The sequence below is a fragment of the Nanorana parkeri genome, unplaced genomic scaffold (assembly GCF_000935625.1).
Source record: "Nanorana parkeri isolate BGI_ZX_2015 unplaced genomic scaffold, ASM93562v1 scaffold551, whole genome shotgun sequence".
Classification (NCBI taxonomy): Eukaryota; Metazoa; Chordata; class Amphibia; order Anura; family Dicroglossidae; genus Nanorana; species Nanorana parkeri.
In genome coordinates, this window is record NW_017306819.1 from 296612 (window position 1) to 310812 (window position 14201).

The 14201-nt window shown below is 45.5% G+C and overlaps 1 protein-coding gene across 1 annotated transcript in view; it reads left to right on the forward strand.

Moving 5' to 3' along the window:
* Positions 1 to 13845, forward strand: part of IKBKB (inhibitor of kappa light polypeptide gene enhancer in B-cells, kinase beta) — a 45378-nt gene extending 31533 nt beyond the window's left edge. The window contains exons 15-22 of the mRNA XM_018561938.1: positions 602 to 663; positions 2855 to 2964; positions 5026 to 5075; positions 5161 to 5260; positions 5931 to 6078; positions 7627 to 7682; positions 10781 to 10871; positions 13678 to 13845. Coding sequence (XP_018417440.1) covers positions 602 to 663; positions 2855 to 2964; positions 5026 to 5075; positions 5161 to 5260; positions 5931 to 6078; positions 7627 to 7682; positions 10781 to 10871; positions 13678 to 13749 — 689 coding nt within the window. The 3' untranslated portion in view covers positions 13750 to 13845. The remainder of the gene's footprint in view (positions 1 to 601; positions 664 to 2854; positions 2965 to 5025; positions 5076 to 5160; positions 5261 to 5930; positions 6079 to 7626; positions 7683 to 10780; positions 10872 to 13677) is intronic.
* Positions 13846 to 14201: the final 356 nt, after the last annotated feature.

Genomic DNA, 14201 nt, shown 5'->3' on the forward strand with positions numbered 1-14201 from the left:
TGTAGAGAGGAGAGCCCAGCCTCCTGTGACAGCGCGGCCTGTCTCCGCCCACACACCGCTCTGCCAGACTGTGTTTCGGCGGCCGATATATCGGTGCATCCCTAATCATTTGTACGGTCTCATTTGTAACTGGATTTCTTGCATGTGTATCTAAAAATGTATTAAGTGGCCATATTGTTTCTCTCACCATCTGGGAGGATTAGAGTGGAGAAACCTTTATTAAAGGTGGAAAACAGCAGATGGTAAGCGAGTACTACAGCAGGAAGAAACTTCCATCTTGGACCCTGAACAAGGCAATGCTTTTAGGGCCCTTTCATACCATCTATTTGAGGTGATGCATGGTAACACACATTAAATGCATTGGTACGATACAATGCCATTCATTCGGATTGGCACCCAACACACCTGGCACCAGACGTGCACACTACCGTGCACTGCAAAAGAAAAGGTGAATGCAAATAAGGCTGATAAAGTAATTTTATTTCTTGTACCTTGTTTCTAAGCAGGCCTTGTGTATGCCGTATACGAGTTGGCCTTCAGTGTGCCAGTGTTTTCCTTCTTCACCATCATTTAATCCTCACATTATTATATCTCTTTACAGCCTCTGAAAAGCTGCTGTCTACATGGAGAGAGATGGAGGAGGCAGTGGAGCTGTGTGGGAGGGTAAGTGACCTCCATTCTGGATTTATAGGCACTATGAGAGTTTTCAGTACACTTGTTAGAGTTTAAGGATTAAAGATCCATTCTGTAACCCGTAACCGGCATATATACAGGTGAAACTCGAATAATTAGAATATCGTGCAAAAGTAATGGCAGTAATTACTGCAAAAGGGGCCCAAACCAAGTACTGAGTACATATGCATGCTTGTACTTTTCAGATGTCCAATATTGTTCTATGTACAATCCTTGTTTTATTGATTGCATGTAATAATCTACTTTTTTGAGGTTGTGGATTTGGGGTTCTTGGGGTTTTCATGAGCTGTAAGCCATAATCATCACAATGATGACAAATCACGGCTTGAATTATCTTGCTTTGCATGTAATGAGTCTATCTCATATATTAGTTTCACCTTTTAAGTTGCATTAGTGAAATAAATGAACTTTGCACGATATTCTAAATGTTCCTTAAAAGAGAACTATGGTGTAACCTTTTTTTCCCCATAGTTCTCTTTAGGCTCACGGGAGGACATATACTAACCTCCTTCCGTGACCCAAAGCTCAGTATATAGCGAGCTACAGCAAGTGATATATTGAGAGTGCCGCAGTGGGGATGGATCCCGACAATACTGTCTTGATCCACCCAGCTGCGTGAGTGACAGCGGGCTCTTCCTATCTAGAGGCAGAGCCACCTGTGCCCGTCCCCTTCCCTGTTTGTACCTCCAGTCAGCGCTGGAGTATCGGAGAGGGGAGAGGGGAATCCCTGCAGTGAGATGATCGGGAAGTGAGCGGATCGGCTGCATGTTGCTGCTCACTTCCTGATCGATAGAGCCGACCTGTGACAGTTTCTTTGTCACACGTCGGCTCTAACTATGAGGATCAGTGGAAATCACTCACCTCATAGTTCTCCCTTCAGTCTTGCACGGTTGTACCGGCTCCTCTCCCTCACTGAAATCGCTTACTCTGATTTCACTGCATGCTGCGAGCTTCTCATTAGAAAATGCAGCGCGTCAGATACAGCCTGCCTAATTTCTAGACCGGATCATCATCTCGGCGATTCCTCCCCAGCCGGACTGTCCCTGGCTCGATCCTTTCATTCATTGGATTTCAATTCTTTCAATGGTGGAGGTCTGCTTCCCCCTCACTGAATATTTCTTATTGCTATTTATATATTTACGCAGTGCTCATTCACATCAGCCCCCGCCCTCAAGGAGCTTACAATCTAAGGTCCCTATCTCACATACACACATACATACAGGGCCAATGTAAACAGGAGCCAATTAACCTTCCAGCATGTCTTTGGAGTGAGGGAGGAAATCGGAGTACCTGGAACATGCAAACTCCTTGCAGATAGTGAACTGGCCGGGATTCGAACCGGGAACCCCCAGTGCTGCAAGGCAGAAAGACTAACCACTACACCACTGTGCTGCCGCCAGTGTGACTTTACATATGGATAAAAAGAACTTGCTTGGAGGACCTTTGGAGTGCTGGTGACTTACTATTCTATGTTTATCTGATCCTGTTTTTTATTCCATGTGTAAAGTTACATCACCAATTCTATAGTGCCAACAATTTACGCAGCACTTTACATAGTTGCACATTCACATCAGTCCCTGCCCTCAAGGAGCTTACAATCTAAGGTCCCTATCTCACATACATACATAGAGGGACAACTTAGAGAGAAGCCAATTAACCTTCCAACATGTCTTTGGAGTGTGGGAGGAAACCGGAGTACCTGGAGGAAGCCCACGCAAGCCCAGGGAGAACATGCAAACTCCAAGCAGATAGCGTCCTGTCCAGGATTTGAACCGGGGACCCCCAGTGCTGCAAGGCAGAAGTGCTAACCACTACCGCTATAAAAAATGCATTTAGTACACTCTTCGTTATTCTATTTATCATCATCTACCAGTCTTGTTTGGTAAAGTCTAAGGCCATGTATTGCGACTGAAATTGAAATCAAGTTGACAACGGGAGTACCTGCCATGGTTGCTAAAATGAGGGCCGAGGTGCCTGACACCAAAAATCCTCTTTGTAGTCTGTAATTGTAGCTAAAACGGTGCCGTATTTCATGCCCTTGGGGTGTGTAGTTGAGATGCCTAGACTTGTCAGAGTTCCTGTATAGGTCACGTCAGCCAGAAACTGTTTGAAATATACATTTACTTTTAATGGAATTTCCATTTATTTGTGTAATTCCCAGGAGCAGGAAGTACAGCAGTTGGTGGAGAAAATGATGGCCTTGCAAACAGACAGTGTGGATCTGCAAAGAAATCCGCTGGGCAGGAGGCACCGTGGGACTCTGGATGACATGTAAGTGATCAGATGGGGTCCACAGTCCCCCAGTTGTTGAATAAGAACTAAAGGAGTCAATTTAAAAAGCCAAGTGCTACAGCTCGCGGTATACTGAGCCTAGGGTGACGGGAGGACGCCAGTTTGTGTCCTCCCGTTACCCTAAGGAGAACTATGGGGAAAAGCCTTAACCCCATAGTTCTCCTTTAACCACTTTCCCACGGGTTCATGGAAATGCAGGTCCTCCGCTGAAAGTGGTTATACCAAGAAAACGGCTGCTGCACAGCCGTGTTCTTGGTAGCATTTTAAAGGAGAACTATGAGGCGAGTGCTTTTCACTCACCTCATAGTTGTAGCCGACCTATGACAATGAGACTGTCACAGGTCGGCTTAGTAGACCGGGAGGTGAGCGAACATATACCGGCGTTCGCTCACCTCTCGATCCTGTCACAGCTCTCTGCCGTGACAGGGGAGAGGCTGGATTCCCCTCTCCCTGCTCCGATCCGCCAGCGCTGACTGGCGGAACGGACGGGGGAGGGGGGTGGGTGCAGCTGCCTCTAGATAGGCAGAGCCAGCTGTCACTCACGCAGCTGGGCGGATCTCGACATCGATGTCGGGATCCGCTGCGGCGTCTCAGTATACCGCGAGCTATACTGAGCTTAGGGTAACGGGAGGACGCTAGTTTGTGTCCTCCCATTACCCTAAGGAGAACTATGGGGAAAAGCCCTGACCCCATAGTTCTCCTTTAAAAACAGCCGGCGATTCATGTTTAAATACAATTGATCCGGCGTCTGTACAGGTGCCGGATCGCTTGTACAGTGCGCCGCCGTGTGTGAGCCCAGGACCGGCATGAAGGGTCTCCCTAGATAGATCGGAGGAGAGATCAGCAGCTTCTAGCCGCTGATCTCTCCTCCAATTACTGGACCTGGAAGTGATGTGTATTACATCACTTCCGGTGTCACTGTACACAATCTCCGGCTCTTAGAGCCAGAGAAAGAAGCTGGGGAAGCAGATCTGTGCTTCATCAGCTTCTTTGGGGTCCCTAGGTGACATTAGGGGTCTGAAAGACCCCTGATGTCTCCATAAAGAGGACCTGTCACAATAAATTTGCTATTACTTAGGGGGCTTGTTATCCCCCTATGTGATAGCAATAAAAGAAAGTGTTAAAAAAATAAAATGATAGTAACATAAAAAAATAATAATTTTAAAGTCCCCCGCCCCCCACGTGCTCGCACATAAAACGCAAACACGCGTCGGATGCACCTACGCGCAAAAACAAAAATTGCGCCACATATGTTTAATGTCGTCGCGAGCATCGGAATGAGAGCAATAATTCTAGGCCCATCAATCACTGATAACACTAAACTGATAAGCCGCAAAAGCGTTTAAAACGTCGCCTATGGGAAATTTTTGTTATTGTAGTTTTTTTCCGGTTTCACGGACGCGTGCAATTTTAAGGCTTGACATGTTTGGTATCTATTTACCCGGCTAGAACCCGTCTTTTATATTTTACCAAAAAATTGGGCATTATATTCTGTTTCTTTGCACTAAATTTCATTTTAGTGTATTTTATCCTAAAATTACTGATTTGATAAACATTTGCGCAAATACCGTGCGACATACAAAATTGCAACTAGCGTCTTTTTATTCTACAGGGCCTCTGCTTTCAGAAAATATATCATTGTTTGGGGGTCTGAAGCTGTTTTCTAGCCAAAAATTCTGATTTTATCATGTGTGCGCAAATGTAAGACATTGCTCCGGTCAGCAAGTGGTTAATAGCCGCAAACGAGCGGCATCCACACGGATTGAACAACAACATTAGCATTTTCGTCCCGCATGGAAAACTGTGCAAGAAACACGAACGCTATATGTGAATGGAGCCTTAGATCAAGGGTGGGCAACTGCGGCCCTCCATCTGTGTTTTAAACTATAAATCCCAACGTGCCTCTGCCTCAGGGAGTCACGCCTGTAACTGTCAGTCTCTGCAGTGCCTCATGGGACTTGTAGTTCCACAACAGCTGGTGGGCCGGAGTTGCCCACCCTTGGGTCAGATGCTAAAAACGTTTCTATTGTGTATTCACAGGGAGGACCAGGCCAGGGATCTTTACAGGAAGCTACGAGAGAGGCCGAGAGGTTTGTAGAAACTTCCCTTTGATGCTGTTTTTGGTCTTTAGAGGCTTTAACACCGGTTCTTATCATCATGCGTTTGTTTCCGCAGATCAGAGGACAGGAGGGGACAGCCAAGAGATGGTGCGCCTCCTCCTCCTGGCGATCCAGAGCTTTGAGAAGAGAGTTGTTTTAATTTATGACCAGCTCAGGTATTTATCCGAGTAATGGGGAGTTCCTCTATATCAGGGATGGCCAAACTCCGGCCCTCCAGCTGTGGTGAAACTACAAATCCCATGATGCATCTCTCTCCGGGAGTCGTGTCTGTGAGAATCTTGCAATGCCTCATGGGATTTGTAGTTCCACCACAGCTGGAGGGCCGGAGTTTGGCTACCTCTGCTCTACATAGTAGTATTTGGTCATATTCATTGTATTAATGTTCTTCACCTGCACACTGTACAGCGCCTTGGCCTAATAGGAAGGTGGCGCTGGCAGTGACAGGACAGATGGTGCCATGTAGAAATCCAGCAACGGTCAAGTAGTCATCAGCACACAGAGTATATCATCGATACCATTCCAATTTATTGAATCGTCATCATGGATTGTCATACAGCCAATGTTTCGGGGCCATTTAGGGTCCCTTCCTCAGGACGACATAGTGGCAGTATGCTGTCCTGAGGAAGGAACCCTGCCTTTCACAGAAATAAAATAAATAAAGCAAGCAGGGCATCTAACCCCTGACCTTTCTGTCCAAAACTACAATAAAAGGTTGGATTTAGATACAGTGTAATGTTACATAATGTGTTGCTCTGCATCCTCCCACACAGTGTTTCCAGTGGCTCTGGTTGTTTGTTCATGTTTGGGTTTCCTTTTCTTCTGCAGTAAAACAGTGCTGTGTAAGAGGAAAGCTCTGGAGCTGGCTCCCCGGGTGAAGGAGGTTATGAACTTGATGAGAGAAGATGAGAAGATGGTGGCGAGGAGACAGGAGAAGAGACAGCAGGAGCTGTGGGACCTACTCAGGATCGCTTGTGTAAGCAGAACCAAGGATGGCTTCTACATTCTACACTTCTGGCCAGTTCATAGTCATTAGGAAACTTTCTGGCAGACAGACAGAGGTCCTTGCATCCTCTGATCATCTGAATCAATGAAGTGCACAAGCATGATTATTAGGGATGCACCGATAACAGGAACTTTGGTATCGAGTACCGATATTTTTCTTCGGTACTCGCCAATCCCATACCGGAACTCCCATTCAGGAAGCCAGGTGGCATGTAATGACTCGCCACCTGGCTTCCTGATTAGCCGGGAAGCCGGACGGCATGTAAAGATTGGGGATGCACCGATATATCGGCGGCCGAAAATGGCACTTTTGGCTAAATGCCGAAAGTGCCATTTTCCTGCCAATACATCGGCGCATCAGTGATTTCTTTCCTCCCCGCTGGACGCTGTTCTGTGTCCCAGAGGGAAGGAGAGAAAGTGTGACAGCCGGCCGGGCACTGCGGGAGGAGAGTGCCGTGAGCGGTTGGTGTCTTTCCTCCCACACCGCTCAGCCTCCTATCACAGTCCGGCAGACAGGTGGAACGGAGACAGCCAGCGTTGTCATTGGAGGCTGGGCTCTCCTCTCGCACCGCTCACTCAGCCTCCTGTGACAGTGCGTGTCAGAGAAGAGAGCGGGCTACATACACTCAGTGATCGCGGAGTGTTTGTAGATAATTGAGGACAGAGTATGGTTACTATATCCTCAATTATGAATGAATGGGAAGTGATCTACATCCCCTCCTGTTCATTCATGATTGTGGATATAGTAAACAAACAATGTCCTCATGTTATGAAGGAACAGGAACACTCAGTATAAAGGATTCCTGATCATTCATAACAGGGGCTGCAGACAAAGAGATTCAGGACTCTGTGTTCTCAATCTCTTTTTCTATTTTAAAAGGGAAATATCAGGGGTCTGTTTAGACCACTAATATTTCCCCGAAGCCCCTAAAAGTAAAGTAAATAAAAATGTTTAATAAAAAATGAATACAAATAAATGTAAAAAAATGTAAAAGTTTATAAAAATAAAATATTTTAAAAATGTTAAAAAATGAAAAATAATTTTTTTTTTCGGTTTTGGCCTGACAATTTTTTCTATTTCGGTTTTTAAATTTCTATTTTGGGGGGCTGCTAGTAAAGGCTCGCCACCCGGCTTCCCGATTAGCAGGAAAGCCGTCCCCATGCTTCTCGTCACTGGGTGACAAGTAAGCATGGAGCGGCTTTCTGGCCAATCGGCAAGCCAGGCCCCATGTAATGATGAGGCGCCCGACTTCCTGATTGGCCGGGAAGCCGGTTCCATGCTCCGTCGTCATGAGGTTACGAGGGAGCATGAAGCCGGCTTCCCGGCCAATCATAAAGCTGGGCTCCATGTCATTACACGGCGCCCCCGGAGCACCAGAGCCAGGTCCCAGCTGCAACCCTGGTAGTTCTCATGAAAATGCCAAGTATCTGGACTGGTACTCGAAAAGTATCTGTGCATCCCTACATAAAAATACAGATTTTACCTTTTATTATGATGCTTTTGTCTTTTTTTGCTCAGAGCAAAGTGCGAGGTCCAGGAATCGCCCCTCCTGTCCAGGAGAGTGTAAAGAAAAGGTAATGTAATGGCATTGACTGTCTGTAACAGGATGTGGTAAATAAAGAAGAATGAAAAGTCCAAAGACATTCATTACTGCTTTGTGGAGCTTTGCTGGCTGCAGTTCTGTGCACTAAAAGGCATGCCACGCCACTCTGATCTCTGGGTTGCAGCCTCTTTGGTACAGAGAGAGGCACTGCATGGTGACCAAATGTATGTAGACAATGAGTACTCTCCTTGTCGCACTCCTTACCGATATGTCCCTTGTAGTGGGGGGTGCTCGCAGTGACTGCGGATGGCGCCGCGAATGTCAGCAAAATTGTAGAAATGTCACCAGCACACCAGTCCTATTAAGATAGCAAAAGCTTCATTTATTGAAGTTTTTTGTCATATGACCAAACAAGCGCTTTCGGGACCGCGCAGGGTCCCTTCATCAGGCTTTAGCATTGACGCTAAAGCCTGATGAAGGGACCCTGCGCGGTCCCGAAAGCGCTTGTTTGGTCATATGACAAAAAACTTCAATAAATGAAGCTTTTGCTATCTTAATAGGACTGGTGTGCTGGTGACATTTCTACAAATGTATGTAGACACCCCTCAAGTTATTGGGTTCAGGTGTTTCCAGTGAAGGGTACTTGTTAGTTCTACAATATTCACAAGAGACCAAAATACAACAAAATACATGTAGCATATTGTTCTGTTGTGATTATTATATGTGGTGGACCCCAGAGGGTTGGAAGGCCTTTTTCTTTTTTTTTTTAGTAGTGTGACAATAGTACAAAGACATTTTAAATAATTGTGCACTTCCAACCTTGTGGGGATAGTTTAGCAAAGGCCATTTTCTGTTCCACCATGACTGCCCCCTGTGTACAAAGCCAGCTCCACTCCACAAAGACATACCGGTAGTTTGATGAGTTTGGTGTGGAGGAACTTGAGTGTCCTGCACAGAGCCCTGACCTCAACCCTACTGAACAGCTTTGGGATGAATTGGAACACTGACTGAGGGCTAAGTCTTCTCATCCACCATCAATACCTGACCTCAACCCTACTGAACAGCTTTGGAAGGAATGGTATTGCCAGTTGTGAGCCAGGTCTTCTCATCCAACATCAGTACCCGGACTCACAAATGCTCTTTTGGCCGAATGGGAAAATAAGTCCCACAGACACCCTTCAAATTCTTATGGGAGTCCTTCTCAAAAGAGTGGAGGCTACTACAGCTGTGAAGTGGGAACAACTCCATTTTAGCGTTGAAGCTCCATAAAGTTTGGTGTGGAGGAACTCAAGTGTCCTGCACAGAGCCCTGACCTCAACACTACTGAGCACCTATTGGATATATTAGAATGCCGACTGTGAGTCAGGTCTTCTCATCTGACATCGGTACCTGGATTCACAAATGCTTTTTGGGTTGAATGGGCATAAAATTCCCACAGACATATTTCAAAATCTTAATAAAGGAATGTAAACTGGGTTTCACTCAGTGTGCATCTATGTCACCTTCGGAACATGGGACATATCCAAACAAACTATATATACATATAATGTTCAATGTGCATCTTTATTAATCCGACTACAAATACCCAAACCCTTAAAAACATTTTTTTTTTAAATCCCCAAGCCATGTCTGCAGAGCCCCCTTCAGTGTATAAGTAAAAACATTATAGCCATATAGTTGTATCCATCAAATATAAAAAGCAGATCCCTTTTCCTCATAATGTGTCCTCCGATATCAGTATCAATGAATAAAGGCCTTCAAAACTCATATCAATATATACTTGTTATTTCGTTGGCTATCACACATCAGATGTCATATACTGTGTGTGTGTGTATATGTATATGTATATAAGCTATATATATATATATATATATATATATATATATATATATATATATGGTGTTTGTGATAACTTTTTCCTAGCTATAGTTCGCACTCTTATTGAGACACTGTAAGTAATCTTCTTGAAGATATAAGAAGTGCAAAACCTTCCTAAGCATAGGGCACTTCAAAATCTTGTGAAAAACTTCCCTAGAAGTGTGGAGACTATGTCCTCAAAGGAAGGTTAACCCCATACTATTGCCCGTGGTTGTGGAATGGGTTTGGTTGTCAGGTTTTTTCTGCACACATTTGGCTAGGGATGCACTGATACCGGTATTTCGGTATCGAGTATGAGTACCGATTTTTTTTTTTCAGTTCTTGCGGATTCCGATACCGAAAGTTACATTAAGGAAGCTGAGGCGGCGTGTAATGACTCACCACCCGGCTTCCCGGTTAGCAGGGAAGCCATCCCCATGCTTCACGTCACTAGGTGACGTGGGAGCATGAAGCCGGCTTCCTGGTCAATCAGGAAGCGGCTGCTGCATAATTACACAGCGCCCAGCTTCCTGATTGGCCAGCCTCCCGACCAATCGGAAACCCGGGCAGTGGATGTTTACACGTTGCCCGGCTTCCTGATTGGCCGGGAAGCCGGCTCCATGCTCACTTGTCACAAGTGACGGGAGAGCATGGAGCCAGCTTCGCGGCCAATCGGGAAGCCGGGCAGCGTGTAATGACTTGCTGCTCGGCTTCCTGATGTCTGAAGTATCGGGCTAGGCATCGGAGCATTTGGGCAAGTAGGAGTACTTGCCCAAATACTCGGCATCAGCACCGATACCGATACTAGTATCATTGCATCCCTACTTTTGGCCATAGAGTGTAAATTGTAGATGATATGGCCAAGATAATCAGAATTACAGTACCTAGCAATCTGACACGGCTGGATCACCGGCTAGTTAACCTACGTGGGTGCCTTGGGCCCCAGGGGCATTTAGAGCCCAAGTGCCAGCCCAGCCGCCCGCAGAATGATGTTTTGTAAGTTATTGGTGCAGCGATGTAGTTATCACACTAAAAGAGACAAGACTCAGCCGTGATGATGCATTGTCAGCGTTCCTTGCCTTGTGAGACTGATATCAGCTTTACTAACAGAATCAGCTTTACTAACAGAATCACCTTATGTGGATGGCAGGTAGCACATTGAAATATTTGATGCTCTCTAGTTCTGCTGCATTCACTGATTTCAATGGATTCGTATTTTAAATTGGTAAATGGCTCTGCAGTTTTTGTAATGCTTTGTTTATCTCCCCACAGCGAGGATCTACTTTCAGAGTCACGTAGGCTGTGCGGAGACCTGGAGTCTTCTGTGAGAAGCTTAATGGCAGAGCCAGATTCCAGTCTTATGGTAAGTACTCTCTGTTGTGGAAGCGCATATCATTGCTCGTCATGGTGGATGAAATCGGAACTTGCATCTAAAGGTCCACTGATCTTGTAAACCCCCAAGTGTAAAAATAAAAACTTACTTTACACACCAGCTCCCAGCTGCTTTCATGTAGCCAATAGTAATGTCACTTGGCCTTCTCCCAGGAAATGCCAGGGAGCCGAAATCTCACACATATGTGAAAGAGTCTTCTCGCAAGATTTGAGATCCTAAACTTTACCCAGTAAAATATTTCTGTGAAGGTTCTCAATCATCCAGGTCATGATATATCTGTAAAAATGAAATCAAAGCAACTGGACTTGCTGTATTTTGCTGGTCACCTGACTAGCTTTCTCAGTTCAGAATGACTTGTATACAAATTATCTGGGAAGAAATATGGTGAACGTTGCTCCAATCAACATAATCGGTTTATCATAACTAGCATGGGGTCAGAGACCTCGTGGAGTTAAGGTGTTGATTTCATTTGCATTAGAGGTGCACCGAAATGGAAATTTTAAAACCGAAACGAAACCGAGATATTGTAGAGAGGAAAGCCCAGCATCCTGTGACAGCGCTGTCTCCGCCCCCACACCGCTCTGCCGGACTGTGATAGGCGGCTGAGCGGTGTGGGAGGAGAGACGCTGGCCGCTCACAGCTGATATATCGTGCATCCCTAATGTGCATGATTGGAGATGGCAGGTGTTATTACCTAAATCCAATCAACACCATGATTATCCAATCATGCAAATGCCATTAACACCTTCTCTGACCCCCATGCTGGTTATGATAATCAGATTACTGATTCTGCGATTCAGACTCTGAATTCTGAATTGAGAAAGCTAGTCGGATGACCAGCGGGAAAGTACAGCAAGTCCAGTTGACATGATTTAATTTTTGCAGATATTTCCCGGTAAAAGGCCCGGTGATGTCATATGCCCATAGACGAGATAATTGGTAGTCGATAGACTGGTCTTTTTAAAAGCAAGATCCACTTTAATTCATGCTTGAGTTGACCTTAAACCAGGTTCAGGCAGACTTTACCCCTTAATAGAAGACATACATTTCTTCAGAACAGTTTTTTTTTCTATGGTTAGGGTACATTTATTATAACCTTTTGGCTATTATTTTTAAAAGGTTTCTCATGACTGAAATTCTTCTTTTTCCATCTGAATTGCCTTTTGCACAAGAGCAAGTCGTCTCTGTAAACCTGTTTCAGTAATGCATTTGCCAGAACTCGTCTTGGCTGGCAGACATCAGAGACAGTCAGTTGGAGAACAGTTCAGAGTTGGGGAATTTTTACAAATGCAACATGGAGCCAGTCTTCCTGGGGCGACTTTAAAGTACAGATGAACCTTTATTAAGACGTATGCTAACCCACCCTCCCTTGTCCTCTTGAACTAAAGCTGGCCATGTACCTATAGTTTATCTGCAGATTTTCTATGGTCAGATGGAAGAAGTGCAACAGATTCCTCCGTCTATGCTAAACTGTGTGGGTGGAGGAATCTCACGCTGGGCCAAGCTTCAGTATCTTGCTAGTCGGCCCCGCTGGCTCTCAAAACACCTGAACAATGCCTGTATCCAATCAGATTGTTCAGGTATTTTGAGAGCCAGCAGGGCCGACTTGCAAGATACTGAAGCTTGTCCCAGCGGGAGATTCCTCCGTACACACAGTTTAGCGTAGGTGGATGAATCTGTTGCACTTTTTCCATCTGACCATAGAAAAGCTGCAGATATTCTATAAGTTACACTAAAGCTGGCTATACATGGATCAATTTTCTGCCATGTCCTAAGCAGGACGTGGCAGAAAATGGAGCAGTAATGGAGCTGAGTGGCGTATGCACCAACCAGCTCAACAAAGTTACATTTTTTCGATCGCCTATTGTCGAAGGAGCCGGGTGCAAAATTCCCAGTCTGCTGCTGTCTCTGTTCTGGTGTTCTAGCAGCTGTAAGCACCGGTTGTTAGACTACCACGGCCAACAGGGTACAGCATGGATGGGGGAACCCTGTGATTTTTCTCAGCTGAATGAAAAAACAAAAAACAAATCTTGCTTTGTATCGCCAGGTTAAAACTTCTGCACTGCAGCTTCTCACTTCTTAGTTTAGTAGGACAGCTCTCTGGCTGAAATCCACTCAGACTTGCACCTGAATAGATGGATGGAGCGGGTGGGCAGTAGTGATGGGCTCGGGCGTGTTCGCAGCTCCACGTGCCGAGTTCGCCAGGAAGCTGACAGCGCCACAGCGCCAATCACAGGTAGACATTATCCCGGTACGCAGCTGCAGAGATTGTGAAATTTCTCTGTGCTTGTGATTGGCGCTGCGGCGCTGTCAGCTTCCTGGCGTGCCCAGCACGTGGAGTTGCGAACACGCCCGAGCACATCACTAGTGGGCAGTAGTGGTCCTAGGAAGGTGTGTGTGTAATGTTGATTAATTCAGGAGATCTAGGGAGGTTGTTAGTAGTTGGTGTACATCTTATTAAAGGTATAGTTGTCCTTTAAATTCCAACCAGGACAATTGTACCATTCACATGGGTGAGACCCCCAGCCAACGAGGGTCGTGATAGCACTAATCCTTGGTGACAGTCCGTTATTTCCGCTCTGCATGTTCTGTTTAAAGGTTGTGGAAGTTGTGTACATAATTTATCTTTCAGCTCTTCCATTTCGCAGTAAGCCGGAATCACACAGCTGGCTCCCATCCCTCCCCACCCCCCCAGTCCCATACTTTGGTTTGTCTGATCACACATGGAATGCATTTTGTTCTGCATTGTTAATGTATTTTTTTTTTTCTTTTGCAGTCATTTGATTGGTCATGGCTCCCTCCACAGGAAGAGGAAGCAGGAGGCGGATGTCAGATCACAGCAACGTGAGGCTCCCCAGCCACGGCAAAGGATTACAAGCGGACATTTGTGCCTTTTTAATATGTACATGTCTCCCTTAGACAGCGGAGGCAGGCTAAACCTTAGATCTAAATGCCTATCAGTTCCTCAAGAACCAATCGGCTTGTACCACCGCGTATAGAAAAGGAAAGCGAGAAGCTGATTAATTGCAATGGGCAACCCAGGCAGGTCTTATATATAAGAAGCCCTTTTTCCCCAGTACTTTAGGGTTCAGGGCTCAGGACCTGACAGTGGGAAATGTTGGGCTCAGGGTTTGCAGTGATTAAAAAAAAAGGAAAAAAAATCCCATTCCATCTTTGGCTGACCCTAAAACTTACCCCCCAAACCATGAAATGAAACTAAATATACCCTTTAGAGTTAACCTTACCATATCCTTAACTAGATCAAAAAAAATTAACCCCTAATTGTTAAGGCATATCTCC